The following is a 16,234-nucleotide window of genomic DNA, read 5'->3' on the forward strand; positions in this document are numbered from 1 at the left end:
TGAATTGGCACAAGATGGTCATGGAAAACACACACCCAGAACTTCAGAAGAGGAGCCGATCAAGCAACAGGAGGGGAAGGGGGGAGTACTTTTTTTTTTCTTTGGCATTTGCCCGCTCAGTCTATCTGGATTTTCCCGTCTCCGTGACTAGGTATTTCTCTTTCATCCCCTTCCTTTGCAAATACCCAATTACAGATAGAAAGATGGAAAAGAGGTGTGAGCCTGTGAGGAGTCAGGAGTCAGGACTCAGGAGCAGAAGGAGCAGAAACCAGAAGGTACGTATCCTCCGAGGTACAGACGTGGTCGTCAGTTGTATCGTCTTCGTCAGTCAGTCGTCGTCCCTCGTCTTCGAGGTATGTGAGTTGATAGGTGACTGCGGCCGTGAAAGATGGGAAGAGGACGCGCCCTGTGAAGGTGGGTGTGAAAGGAGGCTGCAGTCCCGGGGACACGGTGTAGAAGTCGGTACGTACCGATACCCTTGACGCAAAAGCTTGGAGACTGATGATGTCCCCCCAAAGCGGATAGGCGACAGGTGAGAATATTCCATGTGCTTTTCCTCTCTCTCCCACAGGGCTGCTTGCGTCGGGACCGGGGGGTGAGGTTCAGACTTCACTCCTCGCTTTGCAGGGGTATGCATCTCGTGCCTTCCTGGGAACTTTTCTTACTGCTAAAAGCATCCTGGCTGTATCCGTCCGTAGGAGGAAGACATCAAGAGTGTCTTTCGGTACGTAACTGCGTACGGAGTGCTGTTGGCTTCCAACTCTTTCTGCGTCACGAGGTACGTACCGACATACCTGCCTACGGCCTTTGGCCTGCCCCTCCCCCCTCCTTCCATCACAGTCGACACCTAGGTATTCCATAGACATTCGAGCTTGCACTGGACAGCAGAATGTGCGGGTAGGAAACGCCGAGCATCTAGTATAGAAAGGCAGCTAGCTGGACATCATATGAGCTGACAGGTGGCAGATGAGGTGGCAGCTGGCGGGTACTTTTCCGAGGCCTTTGACTGCAGTGTTTGAAGATTGGTGTCGGCGCGGGCGCTCGCAATGTTACGCTACGGATACCGGGTACAGGAGATGAATAATGGTGGTGGTGGTGATGGTGGTGATGATGATGATGATGCTGATACTGGGGCATGATGAAAGTGCGCTTCGCGGCTAAACCATCTTGGGAACGCATGTCCTCTGCGTACTAACTCACTAGCTGAGGATCCCTTAGCTTGGCGACGCCGCTTTCTGGATGCCGGGACTAGCCAAAAGTACGGTGGCTTGACTGAATGACTTGAGACCTTGGCTGTGCGTATGGCGTCTCTTCTTCTTTCACTGCTTGCTTCGCATTTTCTTGGTCAGCACCTTGATCCTCATCCAGTCTTCTCCTCCATTGGACGACGCTCGACTCGACCGGAACGGGTGAAACGATTGAATCAATGAAATGACCAAACCTCCTTTCTTGTCTAGACTCTAGACTCTGGAGACTAGACTCCAATGGCTCTAGATAATTAGCAACAACCTACAGATTACTTGTCGCGTCGCGTGTCAGATCGATATTGCTCACCCACAAGCTCGATGAAGCTGTTTCCCGTTGAACTAACTGGCTGGAACGTGCGCCTTCCCTGCACTTGTTTTGCTTGTCGTCTTAATAATCTTCGGTACTCCAATCCTCCTGGGATGGTCGCGGGTGCCAGGAAATTTGCTAATGCCCTTGGAATTCTATGCACGTAATGCTTATCGCCCATCAAAGAAGGAATGAGAAATGTCGTATAATAATGATATTATTCGACCTGGAATTGACAGGATGCCGAGTCCAGGGTGTGGCCCGTGAAAAACCGAAAACCGAAAATCCCGACGAGAAAGATGACTTGGCTCCCGTGACCTGATGTCTCGTTGATTGCACCGAGTCGTCGACTAGGTACTTGGTCGATTCGAGTCAATATCTATGAGAATCGCACGATGGCATTCGGTCTTGTTTCCAGCTCTCAGCGCGTGACGGAGTCTGCCGAAAGGAGTTGATTAAAGGATTCCACTGGGAAGAGCAAAAAGCTTCTTTTCTTTGCCCCCAACTTGGTCACTACCTAGACCTAAAGATCGGGACCCCTTCCCGAGAGCAATTGCAGCTGCCCGGTGCCGGATCCGCCGTCTTGACTCGCGAGCAGGGGTCGACAAGAAACATACAAACAAAGAACGACTGCGGAAGAGAGGTTGATTACGGACAAATACCTGGCCAGAGAGTATGGAACCAAACGTAACGTACCGTCTTCTGTACTCACCGAGCAAAAGTCCAGGATGCTGTGTTGTGTATGGAATCGGATGGGGCGACGATGACTTGTTCCGCGTTGCAGCGGTCGGTGTGGATTTCACTGGTATTTGGATTTCCAGTTCTCAATGGAGGAATGGTAGTTGAGACCGCCCCTCCCCTCTCACGACGCCACATCAAATGCTTTGAGAGAAGGGAACAAGATGGGTGGTGCCGGATGGCCCCTTGGTGCCGAGGGTAGAATCGCATTCGGGCCTGATCCCAGTCTCTTCGAGGACGTGAGTACTCCATACTCCGTCCGCAGCCATAATTGCTGTGCAATATTTTCCTGCACACAAAGGGCTGGTTAATAGTAAGAGTGGCGGTCGTGGATGTGCAGGCCTGGCCAGCGAGCAAAGCCGCGTTGCTAGCAGTAGCGGACCGTCGACCGCCGCAGTTGAGAAAGCAGAGACTCGGAGAGCCACGAGAGCGTGGCAGCCAGCGAGCAGGGCCCCAACCATGGTCTTCGAGAGCCCTTGTTCCCTGCTCAACCTTTGGGATTTTTACGGTCGAGATTCCCAGCGGATGGGAATCAAATAGCTGTGGCGGCGAAAGGGGGGCGTGTGGCCGGTGAAGGGCATGGCAAGCCATCTGACTGGCTGACACGACATCCGCACGCACTCCCAAGACATGCTGTCCGCGGTACGGCACAGCCAGTCTCCAGAACACGACGACATGCCGAGCTGGATGCTGCACGACCTGCTCCTGCACCTCCGGATGCGTGGCACTCCCTCCAGACGGCAAATTCCAAGGCTTGGACATGGTCTTGGCCATGATTTCGAGCAAGGTCAAAACCTGCGCAATGCCCTTTGCTACTGAAAGCATGCCTAGGTGCACAACGAGTACCGTCTTTCTTGTGTCTTGTATCTCGTACAGTTAAGCGTAGGAAGGAATGGTGTGGGGGTTGGCTGCGGTAGGTACGCATCGAATCGACCGCCTGCAAGCGCTCCAGGATGCGTTGACCTTGATCATGCGTATGGATAGCGCTAGGGAGAGGGAGACAGGCCGACGACGGCTGCTGAGCCTAGGTTTTGCATAGGCAACCTGAAGTTTGGAAAAGGGCAGCGGGTAAGGTTCTCGCTACAGAGCTTGGTCAGTGTAGGCTACAAGGCACACCATACGGCACATCACACATGGATGGGGAAGATGGAGATTGAGCCAGAATAGGAGACTGACAGCCGCGTCGCGGAACGGGAGCGCGGGCTGAAATGAGTGTGCGGTGTACGGAGTATACCGGTAGTATAGTAGGTAGGTGTGAAACTGCGAGACCGTACGGATCGACGTACCTTTGGTAGGCGGTAGGCGTAGGCATACAACGTGCGCAACTGATGGTAACGTGTGCCTCGGTACCGAGCAAACAGCGCTCAAGCTGAAAGTCGAGTCTCTGGTGGGAGGAGATCAGGGCAAGTCGAGGCACCAGCAGGCAAGGTCCAGGGCCGGAAGACCGCGGCCGCGGAGCTGAGAGAAGCGGCACCGTGGGTTGAAATTTTTCCTTTCCCCTGGTCGTGGACGTGGTCCTTGTGGCATTGTGGACTCCGTGGCCCTGTGGTGTGTGTGCGTGTGTGGTGTGCATTTGGATGCCCACAGCTGGCTTGGGGTCCCCTGACGTTGGGTTCTGGGACTCTGGGAGCAGCCGCTGACGGTCTTTGGTGTGCGGCGTGGCCTACCTTAGGTGCCCTGCTCGTGCTGTGGTACACCATACCGAGAATTGAGATGCAGACAGCTGGGCGCGAGGGAAATACCGACGAGTGGGACAGAGTCACGGTGTTCGTCTACGAATACGGCCGTGGATCGTGATGAATTTCTGGGGGGCCCTGTGTCTAAGGTACGTGAGCTGACGAGCTGCAAAGCAAAGATTCTCAAGCAAGCATCCACCTCACCTCCAATTGCATCGAGCATCTGGCGCAAAGAAACAGAGAATTAGGAGCCAAGAGGAAGGGCAAAGGAAAAAAAAAAAAAAAAAAAAAAGGGCCACCCAGCGACAAGCATGTGAGGTGGGAATGTCGGATCTGGTGTGTGTTGCGGTAGGTAAGGCAGGTGGCCCGCCGGCGGCCCAGAGTGGATATTCGTGGAGAGAGGTATATCTCTAGGTGGGGCTTGTACATAAACTTGTTTTCCCACTGTAAAACGCACAGTTGCGAGGTCTCGCGAGATGAAGACTCATGGTCAGAGGTATATGTCGACTTCAGGTTGGTGCTTGGCTTTGGACTTGGGGACTTGGGAATTTGGGAAACTCGGGGGGGCATGGATGCCGGGGTCTGCGATGAGAGAAGGTAAGGAACGCGAGACGGTGGGGTCTTTCCTTCTCCTCTGGACCCAAAGTGGATACCAAGAGCCTAGGCCCCAGAGAACAGAGATCTGCGCCATTTTTCTGCGCTAGCCTGATGAATGATGAAGTGGGTGGGAACTGGGAAGGAGTCCGTGACCGGGTCCACCTCCTTCTCTCTCTCCCTCACACACATTTTTTTCCCTCCAATTTTCCCCCCCATGCCATCGACGAACCAGGTCGAGCGATGCAAGGTGAAGATTGATGCTCCTCCTCCCCTGCACCTTGCCTCGCCTTGGCTTTGAAGGCTTCGGAGGGGGGCTGATGTGCCGACTCTTCCATCTATCACTGGCCATTCAGCTTGAAGCCCTTGTCGATCGTCAAGATGCTCAGTTACGGTTGCATTGGCATCTGCAGAAACACCGCCAGCACCTGCAAAATTGGACATCCGAATCACCAAAACCCAAACCCGACGAGATGCACACGTCCCAGCGACCCAGATAATCAGATGTCCCAAGTTGCAGATGGGAGCCTAGTGTAGATGCCTGGGGTACCTCGTTTGTGCATACATGTTCGCTGACCATGGCCAGGGACTGCACTACGGTAAGGAAGCAGTACGAGCACTGCCGTCTCCCGATGCCATTGTGCACTGTCGGATCCGTCATCGCGAACGCCGGGGCCGTCTCGGCACGGCAGCTGAGGAATGACAATTGCGATTGAGACTCGACTGCATCGGGCAAGGAGCAGCCGGTTGTCTGGACGCGTCCCCGTAGCTTGTCCGTGTCCTCTTCCGACGGACAGAGAACAAAGAAAGCAGAGGCCGCCTTTCATGGTGCCGGCCAAGGGGGAGACATTGAAGAGGAACTTGCCGTGTGGTGCCCGCGATCTAGACTCCGCGAGTGTGGGACCCTGACTCGGGCGGAGTTGAGGGAATGCTTGCACTGGAGTCGATCCAGATGGATGAAAACAGCATGGACGCCTCGGGGACTTCTGAGCCCGGCGCCTTGAACACAACACTAGCCCCCGGCGTCCGCGACGGGGCTCTGCTACCAGAATATTCTCCGCCCGTGACAGAGATTGTACTACCAAGTGCGAAATACAAGCGAGTGGATTCGGGTGGGCTGTGGATTGCGGCCTGTGGTCTGTGAGCAGCAATGAAGTGAAAACTGTCATTCCCTCCCTTCTCCTCACCTGGTTCTAGGACCGTCGGTCATTTGGCACTATCTCCTGGTCCGGTCTGGTGTACATCTGCTTGACGACAAAATTTGCTCCTTTTCTGCGCTGTGGTCCTTCTTTCCGCACAAATGCTGCGCGATCCTGTGCTTTTTCTCGCGAGTTCAATAGCAGCCTGCACGCAGCATCGCACTTTGACAAAGTTCTAGAGATTGGTATAGTCGCCGAGGATCTTGCTGGCGCCTCGGTCGCGTCGCAAAGGTTATTTTGGCGCGCCGGGCCAGGGCTTGGGATCAAACGGTGGTCTAAACTCTCTGGTCTGGCGATCACCCCAAGACTATAATGCTTAGGGGTTTGGCGGTTTCCTATACTTGATCTGTCAATTGGTGTGGAGCCCATAAGGTCGTTTTCTGAGCTGCGTCCATGTACGGGGCTGCGACAAGAATAGCTGCTGATGGGACGAAGGCGCAACTTATTCTCTGGTCAAGCCTCGAGGACGGAATACCGGACGTTTCCAACGGCTTGGTGGACGACTAGGTTGGAGACGAGGGGCTTGAGCTGTAGCAGAAGAAGCCACCACCGTATTTGCGACGTAGAAATTTCGTCGATCAGCAGACGTTTTATGAACCAGCCCCTTCCAGCTGACCAAGAGTGCGCCACCAAGAAACGGGTATGAATGGTACCCGAAAGATTCCATTCACTACACCAGAGGAGTCACAGTCTCCTCTTGATACTCAATCTAGAGTCTGGAGACAAGCCCCCCTGGAGTGATATAGCTTGTAAGTCCTGTTGCTTGAGACGGCACGTGTCTCCTGACACAAAGTGTCTGATGTCGAGCTTGTCCCTGTCACCAACCAGTAGTTCGGGGGCTATCTTAGCGTTTTCCCCGCAAGTTCGACTTGTCAAACGATTCCCCAAGCTAGGGCCTAGATGTGCGCTGGCGCTGGTTCAGACACGAACGCTGAGGCTGGCTCATCCTGTCTCGAGTTTCCCATCCACCAGGGGCGAGCGAGCGAGACACGACGCGACGCGACGTAGTCGAGTAGGCCGGTGACGATTGGACGTGTGGACAATTAAGACAACAGCCGCACTGGAGAGGACGGCTGGACACCGCTAGCCTGATGACCTCAATCTATCCGTGCCTCTCAGTGCGAACATGGAAGCTCGTGTCATCTCTGCGATCTTGGAACCTGAATCTTGGTAGGTAGGCTTTTTGACGCGAGTGCGAATTTCCGATCGATTTGCCGAAATCCGTCAAGGAATCGTCACTCGCTTCGCGGCGAAGCTCGATCTACGATGGAGTCTCGGGGGCACCATCTGGGTAGAGATACTCTCTCACACGCTGTAGGGAAACAGAGAACACGTACCGCGTTCTGGTAGTGATAAGGTGTCGCAAATCGTTACGACGAGGTCCTTGGGAAGCCGGAGATTCGACAATTGACAATCGACAATCGACACCTTGTTGGCTTCCAATTCATAAAGGGTGGGTTTCCTTGGAGAGCAGAGGGTCAGGATTCGCTTGGGGAGAATAGCCTCGGGGATGAGGGCTGTTTGGTGCTAACTGGAAAGGCAGCTAGCGGCATCCGCTTCCTCGATATTGGAAATGGGATTTTCCCTTCGCTTGTGCATTCCCCTGTCGTCGGGCACATCAAGGCCGGGCGACCTCGCGAGGGGACGACGGACGGATAGGCCACCCCTCCACGTCGACTTTGTCGCAGCTGAGATCTGCCGGGGGCGGATTTACCAGGAATACCGAGCCAAACGCGAGACGAGGTGGGAAGGGGCTCAGATGCCGGGGTTTGAAGACGACCAGATTCGAGGTTTTCTGTATGCGTACTCCGTATTTCGTAGTGCGTGGTGCACAGCTTTGGTATGGCTCGAGGTCCTGGTCAAGCGCCCAGTCAATGAAGTCGAGGGAAAGGGGGGCAATTGGGGGGTAAAAGATAGGAAGGGATGGCCCAGCCCTCTAGGCAACCTTTATTGAGTTCCTTGCAAGTAGCTGCAGCATCCAGCTTGCCCTGCATCACATCCATGGGAATGCCCCCCCTCCCCTCTCCTTTTCCCCTCCGTACCCTCCACCATGCCAATCACCACAGTGTGCTGCTTCCCCCGCCCTGTTTGTATGTAAGGTCAGTAGGCTGTAGCCCACTACGAATAGTTAGTTCCCTTCTCCTTGCTTCAGAGAATTTCCAGAGGGCTGGAGAACCGGGAGACCCTGAACGACGGCTTCCCAGAAACCCAAGCGACTTGGTGTAGAGAGCAGGGGATGTAATGTGAGGGCTTGTTCCTTTTCTCTCCTGGCTACCCCTCGCTTAATTGTGACAGCCTGCGACCCTGTCTGACTGCGGCGGCGAGTATTCGACATTCATACCTTGCCGTCCAGGTTAATTTGTACTGCAAAGTGGTGAGAAGTGGGTACTCCGCGACTCCATACCAAAGATGCCTTCCAAGACAGCCAAAAGACGCATGCGGAGTCGAGACTCGGAGGAGGCGGATACTGGGCAGTAACAATGGCACATATCAATTACGGAGTACACATGCCTCGGCGGAACTGAAAACAAAATTGCGGTTATCCAAAGCTGAGGTGGGACTTTGGAGTCTGGACAAGGAAGCATCCATACTCGATACTGTGAGAATGGAAGGGCTGGAACTTGCAAGCGAGTCGCGACTGCTCTTGCTGAGTGACAACGGCGATGGCGACGGTGACGGTGAAGGTGGACGGACGACCGTGGCACGGCCTCAGCCGGAAGTGGCCGCTGGGAAGCGGTCGTGTCTGCCCTGGTAGTACTTAACCGTACGGATACCTGCTCTCGGTGAGCTTGCTCTAAATCAAGGTGAAGGCTACTTCCACGGGCATGTAGCCGTCCACGTCTGATTGGACCAGATCGTCATCCTGTTGCTCCTGCTCAAGTGTGTACCTCCCTCAGTCCTGTGTACCACTGCGGCACCTCACCTTCCATGAAGCAGGCACCTTCAACTTTGGTATGTTCGTACCACTTGCCTGCGCAGCACAACCTGATTGAATATACCTCAGGCAGAACTCCTGTCAGCTGACCTATGGCATGGAACGGCAAAAGGCAAGTACAGATACGTTTACTCTGCGGGCACTAATCACTTTTGTTCTTTCCCGGGTTCAATTGAGTAAGAGCGGAGAAGGAGTGCTTCCAGTCGTCTTCACGATTCCTTCCATTTGCCTTCGAAATGTGAACCTTCCAGGTCCCATTTCTGCCAGTGGCGGGACTTCGGGAAAATCCCGCAGTGACATTTGCTTCCCGTTATTCTTGGGTCATTCTTTCCCGCTGTGCCCGCCGCGCCTCTCGTCCGCTTCGCCACTTGCCCAATGGAACACCCATCCTCCCGCGAGTCCTTCTGCGTATGACTACGGAGTGTGCACGCACGCATGCCACGGCACTTTAACCGTGGGTTGCGCACCTCAGTCTGTCATCTCCCGGTTCCCGACTCCCTGCTTGCAAATCACCAACTTAACCGCCACCTACCGTTGCAATGCCTGCGCCCTGCCTGTCTCCATGTTCAAATCATCGTCTACGAATACGTGCTCGACTTTCGCCTTCGAAACTGCCCCCCCCCCCGGTCACTGAAATGTTTACGCTCAGTCACACCTCTCACCGCTCACTTCACAGCCGAGTCGTTCGGCGTCCGATACGAATTTGAATGCCCCCCGGTCCTGCAAGCAATTGAATGCGTCACAAATTACAATCACTACAGCACAATTGCCGCCGTTGTCGCCGTTGTCGCTGCTGTCCACACGCTACCGCCCTTGCGAGCTTGCTTGCTATCATCGCCAGGCTCACCAACAATTCGGGCTTCTTTTCTACCCGTAACCTGCACGCTACCGACCGTCTGTCCCATGTCCAGGCATGTCGAGACAGTCTTGCTCAAGTTAATGCCAATGTGGCCGCGGCTCCTACAAAAGCGCCGGCGCCAGCGCCAGCCCAGGAACCGACGCCAATGTGCGTTTAGGGCTACTGCGTGCTCAAGAAGCTCAGGTCCCCCAATCCCCAATCTATGGGCTATACTCGAATGAACTAGGCAAATCCCGACACCCTGGTTTGGGGGTTCACCAAGAAACGCAGCCCGCTGCTAGAGTGATCTGTCGCGAAGGTTAGGGCGTCGACAGATCTCAAGCGACCCAAACCGCTGGGACTCGACTAAGCAAGCGTTAATGCCCCGGAGGGGCACAGTGTCTGCTTCTTCTCCAAAGTTGTTGGTTGCCCGCGCGAAGGAACGGGAACCGGTCCAAAACTAAACCAAACCAAACCAGTCCAAAGGCCGTTTTCTCTCGCCCTTGACCTCGCACCTACATACCTACCACGTCCCTACAGAGCACCTACACCGTCTCCGTACACGCAAGCCCATACTCCATATGGATGCTCAACGCCAATCCATCCTCGGGACGACCACCAAACGTGCTAGCGGCGATGTGTACATGCTTGCACGTTTGTTCCAACGACAAGTCGTCCGGCCCAGTGGTCCGGGACAACTAGGTAGTTACTCACTGCGCCGCCCTTTAGTCATGATCAGCAAGAGCCTCCATGAAGTTGGTGTACGGATACGCGAGGAAAACACCCGCCCAGAAGTCACTTCAGCATGCAATATGTCAACTTTTGACATGTAGGCGCGCGACTTGGCTATCTCTTATTACGCACGCTCAACTGTCAACGAATCCAACCATTTGCGACTAGCCAAAGCGGCATAACGTGCGCCGTCAGATATCCATCCGTACATTTCGCCCGAATAACAGCGGCAAGCGCCCGTCAGCCTGTAGCCACACTCCCCTGAGCCGTCCAAACACTTCATTCTCAGAATTGTCGCCATCATGACCCACGGTATCGGCATCATCCTTTGCATCAATCTCAATCATGCATTTCTCTAAATCACACAAAACGTGATCTTGCCGGTACCCATAGCAGGGCCGTCAACCGCTTTGCTCGACAACAACTTTCACAAACGGTACCAGTCTATTTGTGTCTTTTTTTTTATCATACACGCATTTCATTTCGGCGCATAATTTGACCCTGTTCCGACTGAGATATCACTCCGTAGCCGGCATATTATCAGCGTCGATGGGCGAAAGAGATAGAAGCGGCCAGAGGTGTCCTCTCATACGGTTATGCTCATTGCAGCCATGCAAAGAGGCCAAACAATGGAAACGACATTTAGACAGGATAGACCCATATTAGGTCGCGGGTCCCAGAGGAACACGAGAAGTCGGAACGAGGTCGCGCGGATACCTCGGGACGACAAGCAGCAGGACAAGGTCATCAGACCCAAAGTTTCTGACCGCATTATCCATGCCGCGATTCCAATTGCCTGAAGGATGCAGAACCTCAGAAACAACAGCCACTCGCAGGTCTGTTCTACTCCTCTTCCCTTGGCTAACATCCATGTCAGCCGCCGCTGGTTGGTCGTCTCATTGCCGCCCTTTTCTCTCTTGTCGTCGAATCTGTCTGGGCAACTGCCAGTCAAAAAGACCCCTGAGCTTACCATGGCCCCGGCATGGTTGGATTGCCGTCATGCCCCAGCGGACGACCGAATATCGCTGCAACACTCAGTCAGACCAGACTGGATCAAGGCGAGAGAAGCCAGTCACCATACAGTACTCCGTAGTGTCTACGATTTTAGGGCCTGTCTACCCCTCCACGCCCTCCTCGCATGGGCCTGGGATTCTGCTCGCACGTCCCTTGACAAGCTCAAATACCACCTCAGCGAGGCACTCCACGTGCAGACTAAAACTTTGTACGCCCCCGATGTCTGCACTCTGGCCGATGCTGCCTCACGTGGAAGTATCCACTGATGTGCAGACCTTGCCGTTCAGAGCACGACAGTCCTACCGCCCAACCCACGCCATAGGACAATGGCTTGACCCTGTCCAACTATCGTATGAGCGCCTACGAACCGTCTCGCCTGGACAAGCCCAGGTGAGCCATCGTGGGCTGTCGCATATCTTCGTGGGCACTGTTGCACAGCCGCAGATAATACTCGATTGGAGTTGTGCTGGCAACGAGTTACTGGTCGATCACTTGAGGTGCTGTTGGTGAACGCTGTGAGCGTCGTTACAGGGCAATGAGGAGAAGAAGATGGGCCAAGACCAAGGTTGGCTTGACAAGGTTGTCATCGTGCTAACCTCACAGCCGCAAGGTAATATCGCGTGGTACCTCGATTTACCTCCGCGTCTTTATCGCGGATAGCGGCGCCTTGGAGGCTCGAAGCGGTTCCTCATTCGATTTCGGTTTTGATCGTTGCCGTATGCTTTCCTCCTCATTTCCCTTCTTATCATTCCCCTGCCTGGTCATATACGACTCCTCTCTTTCTCTAATTCTCTCGAGCCTTGACAAGCTTGTGCCCTCTTCTGATCCCTCGCCGCACAACTTCCCAGCCAATATCGGAAGCACACCTCGGCAGCAAGGATTTTTCTCCATCGAACAGGCCCACCGATGTTTAGAACGGGGTCACTTTCGGCTGTTCTTTGCATTTCGGGAGGCATTCGTGTCTGTCATTTGATGCCCAAGCCAGAGGGGGGGGGTTTTGAGTTTTTCGTGAGGCTGGAACCAATCTCGCAGCATGCAGCGTTGTCCACACAGGGCAAGTGTCTTGCTCACACCGCCTTTGTGCCTCTTTCAGGCTGCAGAACGAATGGCTGCTCATTCGATCGAATACGGGTGGATCTTTTGATTACTACTCGGATTCGAACAATACACCGGCAGAATTCTACCTCGGCCGTCTTCTCCCCATCGATATCTGGCCAGCTCGGTACGGATACTCATAATAAACAGATCATGGTCGTTTGACTCCATCTCGCAGCACAGAAGGGAAGGTGTGCACGGCCTCGATCAATCGGGATCCAATGCCACCGCGATTCGAATGGGAGAGCCATGCAGCATGCCAAGTGTCAGGCATCGCGGTCTGTATAGCGCTGCTCTGCAAAGAACGGGTCCCGCTCACCAAAGGGATCAATTGATGGATATGGATCGCCGCAATGAGCAGGTGTCAGCACTCTTTCCAGCAAAGCCAAGAAGCAAGTTTCAAGGCTTGTCTGAGACATATGTTCCTGACTACGGATACCTGACTCCCAACGCTTCGAGGCTTGTGCAGCAGCTGGGGCAGAAGGGACAGGACGCCTCAAGTGCCGCTAAAATGATGATGGAATCATTGCCAAGGTTCAGGAACCAGCCCGGAAAGGCGCCCCTTTCGAGCTATTCGGCCGCCGACAATGATCCCCAGTTGACGAGTTGCTCTAGCCGATACGTCTCACATGTTGCTGGAAATTCCGCGAGGCCAGACCATCAGGGACATTATGCGACAATGGCATATGGCACCCCTGATGGATGAAGTCATGAGGCAACCAAGCGGTCAGTCCCTCCGGAGGTGTCGTCGACTTCCTGGCAGCACCCGATGGTGTCAAGCAGAGTGCCGCCAATTTCAAGCCCCCAACGCGCAAGGATGCTTCATTCCCCCTGGTCGAATTGGGGTGGGTGGGCTGCGCTGGTTCAGCAGACAGTGAACAAGACATCAATTCTGGCACTGTGATTGCAATTGGCACGACCTGCATGTCCTTAGGTAACATGCATGGATAAAGTGCAACCTGGATGCTGGGAAAACGGCTTAGTTCACTCGCCGCCAGTTGGTCGAGTATCACACATCCACAGCGGCAAGTGACGATGGTCAAAAGCGGTGCGCGGGCCACGGCCAAGGAAAGAGACATGCGCACTTGGGCAACAAGCAGACAGGCCATCAAGGGCATTCCCGCATGCCTCTCTCTGGTCGACGAAGGGCGAGTTAGCGGTGAAGGGACCACGGAGGAGAGTGGAAAGGCCGTGCATACCCGCTAGAGCCGGACGGCTGAGATGTCTGCCCTACGGGAGAGGGAATAGGAACCAAGTGGAAAGGGTTCCAAGGAGAAAAAGGCTCCCGGCTCCAGGCTGCAGCCGGTTGAGGCACCTATCACGACGGCTCCGCTGCTTACGCCGCGCCTATCAGCATCCGTGTGTACAAACATACGGGAACAGTCGAGATCGGACGCGCCAGGTTCCGAGAAACACGGCCGGCAGCGGAGCAATCCAAGTGGAGGTACGAGGCGAGGAGGCGAAAAGACACTCAGTCGGCCGGCAGCAGTGGGAAAGTCGATTTTCCCATCTCCCCAGTTGCCGTGGGCCAATTTTCCTGGCAATGATTCACATGGACATGAAGATCGTCCTCCTGCTTCGGATCCACTACTTCAGCTGTCCATCTACGGATACAGTACGGTCTACCTGATCATCTTCACCACACGGATCCAGACAGGGCTTACTTACACACGATGCGCACATGTCCACCCCAGCCAGACAGATGTCGATACTCGATAGTCTCTCAGGTAAGGCGGCCCTCAAAACTCGGCTATCCTCATTGGGCCTATCCGCCTCGTACGTGATGCATGATTGTGCACTGCAGTTCAACTTTATGATGTATCATCGCGCGAATTCCACGAGGAGGGCAGATTCCTTTCCGCTATCCGACCTAAACAAACTGGTCTAGGCGAGCGGCTCATCGAGCACCACATCCCCACAACCAAACAATCCCTTGCAGCTATCGGTGCTGTCTTCGCTGCAAAACGTTCAATGTACAGAGAAGATGCCACGAAGTGCTTCAGCTGTTAGCCAACGCGTGCGACAATGGCACACCACGAACACCTCCCCACGTTTACTAGCCCAGTGATCCGCCGCGCGATAGTTGAGCCTACTTCGTAATCCTACCATTAAGAGGAGCTGCGTCATACTAGAGGTGCGGCCAGAAACATTACAGGCCCCACGAAAACAGCCTTCGTTGTTTCGCAAAACTGCCTGGTTGAATCAACGCTACTTGCAGCGAAACTCACAAGACGATGAGAGCATCAAACCCCTCCAGCCCGGCTAGGGTTTCTTTCTTTACCAGCTAATACGGCTACCTCACTATTGTGACTGGCCATTCTGCAGATTGTCTTCTGCATTAACACCTCGGAACCTGACTCGCGACCTCTCAGCAGTGGCTTGCAAGAGTGCTCATCTCACGCATAGTCAGGGATTTTTGCGCCCTGTCGATCGGCTGCTTCTGTTGCCTGCCATTGATCGACCAAAGACGCTCCACGCGCCCATCCCTTTGCGCGAAAGAGCGAGCTTCAGGCAATGATGATCACTGAAGAAACTTACACCTCCGCCAAAAGCCTTGGAAATCCAAGACCGACGGGGCATCAATCGAAGATCGGTTACGTGGTGCCGTGAACAGTGGTACAAGACAAGCTGAGTCATCATCTCGGCCGACTAAGCACATTGCCGGGTGGTGTGCTGGAATGTTTCTGTGTCTAGCGTTCGGAGGACAACCGAGAAACCAAGTACGACGGTTCTTTCGAGTACTAAGGACGCATCCTGCGTGCCATGGCCATCTGCATTCAGGTCGTATCCAATCAAATTCGGCAATTTATGCTCGACCGCACGGCACATGATGAGTTCTAGCTGCGGGCAGGCGTGGGCAAGCGTGGCAGGCTGGTTGTCATACGGCCTAGTTGGATTGGTGTCGGCTTAGATCGGCCTCGCTACTCAATCAGTGAAATCTACCGACCGTCCACTCGTTGTTTGGTTGCGGCACGTATTGGGACTCGACTTGAGCCTCACCACGCCGACTTCACACCTGGGGCGCCGGAAGGACTTCATGTATGTGCCGCCATAACCGAAAAAGATGCAAATCGGGCCAACGCGTCATTTTTACTTCCGACCCGGCAAGAACTTTGTCCATAACTTGGATATTCCCATGGCTCTGATGCAAAAATTGCGTTGGCCAGTCTCTCCCAGCTCGATGTCCCCGAGCCTCTCAGATCAGCCGGAGCAATGAGATATGTTAGGGGCTTGGGCAGACGAAACTCCTCTTGCCGGCGAGAGGGCCGACGAAGAGAGGTTGTCGCCTTTCCCGTGGCCGATGATTTGCATTCGCCGGTATCAGACAGGGTCCGGCCCAGTCTCAACAGAAGCCAGAGTGTGTGCGCGACAATGTGTCCTGCGGCTCCCCTGCGAGCCAACGCAAATCATGGTTCTCTAGTGAAGCTCATCATCCCCGGATCACAAGTCAAAGCAGCATCGATAATGCTTGTGCTAGAAGAGCTGGATTGAGTGTTCCTCCTGCAAACCGCGCGTACTGTTGCGAAGAACTATACCACCGTGAGTCGAACTCAACCAGAAACATCGGATGATACAGCTTCAAGTATGCCCATCCTTGCTACCTTTACAATCCATGGATGTTCCCCTTGGCAGGATGGCGGCCATTCTCGATGCGCAATGCTTCATCCAGATGATATTGGACCCCTGAGTGGCGAAAGTTTGGTCGGCGACCAAAGAACCAACAGACAGGATGTGACCTTGGAAAGATACGAGCTTGGGGAGTATGGGCGTTGAAACCGCCTTGATGTTTACAGAGCTAGTCACTCATCCCAACAACAGGTCAATCTCGTCAGTGAACATTGTCCGTGCGAGAGCATAG

General features: G+C 54.3%; 6 protein-coding genes across 6 annotated transcripts; 4 read left to right on the forward strand and 2 right to left on the reverse strand.

The window, feature by feature from the left end:
• The first annotated feature begins 469 nt into the window (after positions 1–469).
• Positions 470–1,177, forward strand: BDZ83DRAFT_612445 (uncharacterized protein). Its single transcript, XM_060507712.1, has 2 exons — positions 470–732; positions 795–1,177. Exons 1-2 carry the CDS (start codon positions 632–634, stop codon positions 922–924), a joined length of 231 nt encoding a protein of 76 aa, XP_060367663.1. The 5' UTR covers positions 470–631; the 3' UTR covers positions 925–1,177.
• Positions 1,178–1,889: 712 nt separating this feature from the next.
• On the reverse strand, positions 1,890–3,591 carry BDZ83DRAFT_612449 (uncharacterized protein). The gene is made up of 2 exons (XM_060507713.1): positions 2,251–3,591; positions 1,890–1,911 (listed from the first exon to the last, which is right to left on the reverse strand). The coding sequence occupies exon 1, from the start codon at positions 3,115–3,117 to the stop codon at positions 2,263–2,265; it is 855 nt and encodes a 284-aa protein (XP_060367664.1). The 5' UTR covers positions 3,118–3,591; the 3' UTR covers positions 1,890–1,911; positions 2,251–2,262.
• A 1,209-nt stretch (positions 3,592–4,800) lies between these two features.
• On the reverse strand, positions 4,801–6,038 carry BDZ83DRAFT_197392 (uncharacterized protein). The gene has a single exon (XM_060501634.1). It carries the CDS (start codon positions 5,729–5,731, stop codon positions 5,063–5,065), a length of 669 nt encoding a protein of 222 aa, XP_060367665.1. The 5' UTR covers positions 5,732–6,038; the 3' UTR covers positions 4,801–5,062.
• Positions 6,039–6,887: 849 nt separating this feature from the next.
• BDZ83DRAFT_649475 (uncharacterized protein) lies at positions 6,888–8,785 on the forward strand (the record flags this gene model as incomplete). The annotated part of the gene is made up of 5 exons (XM_060510283.1): positions 6,888–6,931; positions 7,583–7,667; positions 7,890–7,999; positions 8,264–8,512; positions 8,593–8,785. 5 exons carry the CDS (start codon positions 6,888–6,890, stop codon positions 8,783–8,785), a joined length of 681 nt encoding a protein of 226 aa, XP_060367666.1.
• A 2,043-nt stretch (positions 8,786–10,828) lies between these two features.
• On the forward strand, positions 10,829–11,852 carry BDZ83DRAFT_197443 (uncharacterized protein). Its single transcript, XM_060501635.1, has one exon. It carries the CDS (start codon positions 11,044–11,046, stop codon positions 11,788–11,790), a length of 747 nt encoding a protein of 248 aa, XP_060367667.1. The 5' UTR covers positions 10,829–11,043; the 3' UTR covers positions 11,791–11,852.
• A 643-nt stretch (positions 11,853–12,495) lies between these two features.
• BDZ83DRAFT_612499 (uncharacterized protein) lies at positions 12,496–13,224 on the forward strand. The gene has a single exon (XM_060507714.1). It carries the CDS (start codon positions 12,614–12,616, stop codon positions 13,079–13,081), a length of 468 nt encoding a protein of 155 aa, XP_060367668.1. The 5' UTR covers positions 12,496–12,613; the 3' UTR covers positions 13,082–13,224.
• Positions 13,225–16,234: the final 3,010 nt, after the last annotated feature.

This window comes from Colletotrichum acutatum, assembly GCF_030867785.1.
Source record: "Colletotrichum acutatum strain CBS 112980 chromosome Unknown BDZ83scaffold_23, whole genome shotgun sequence".
Taxonomy (NCBI): domain Eukaryota; kingdom Fungi; phylum Ascomycota; class Sordariomycetes; order Glomerellales; family Glomerellaceae; genus Colletotrichum; species Colletotrichum acutatum.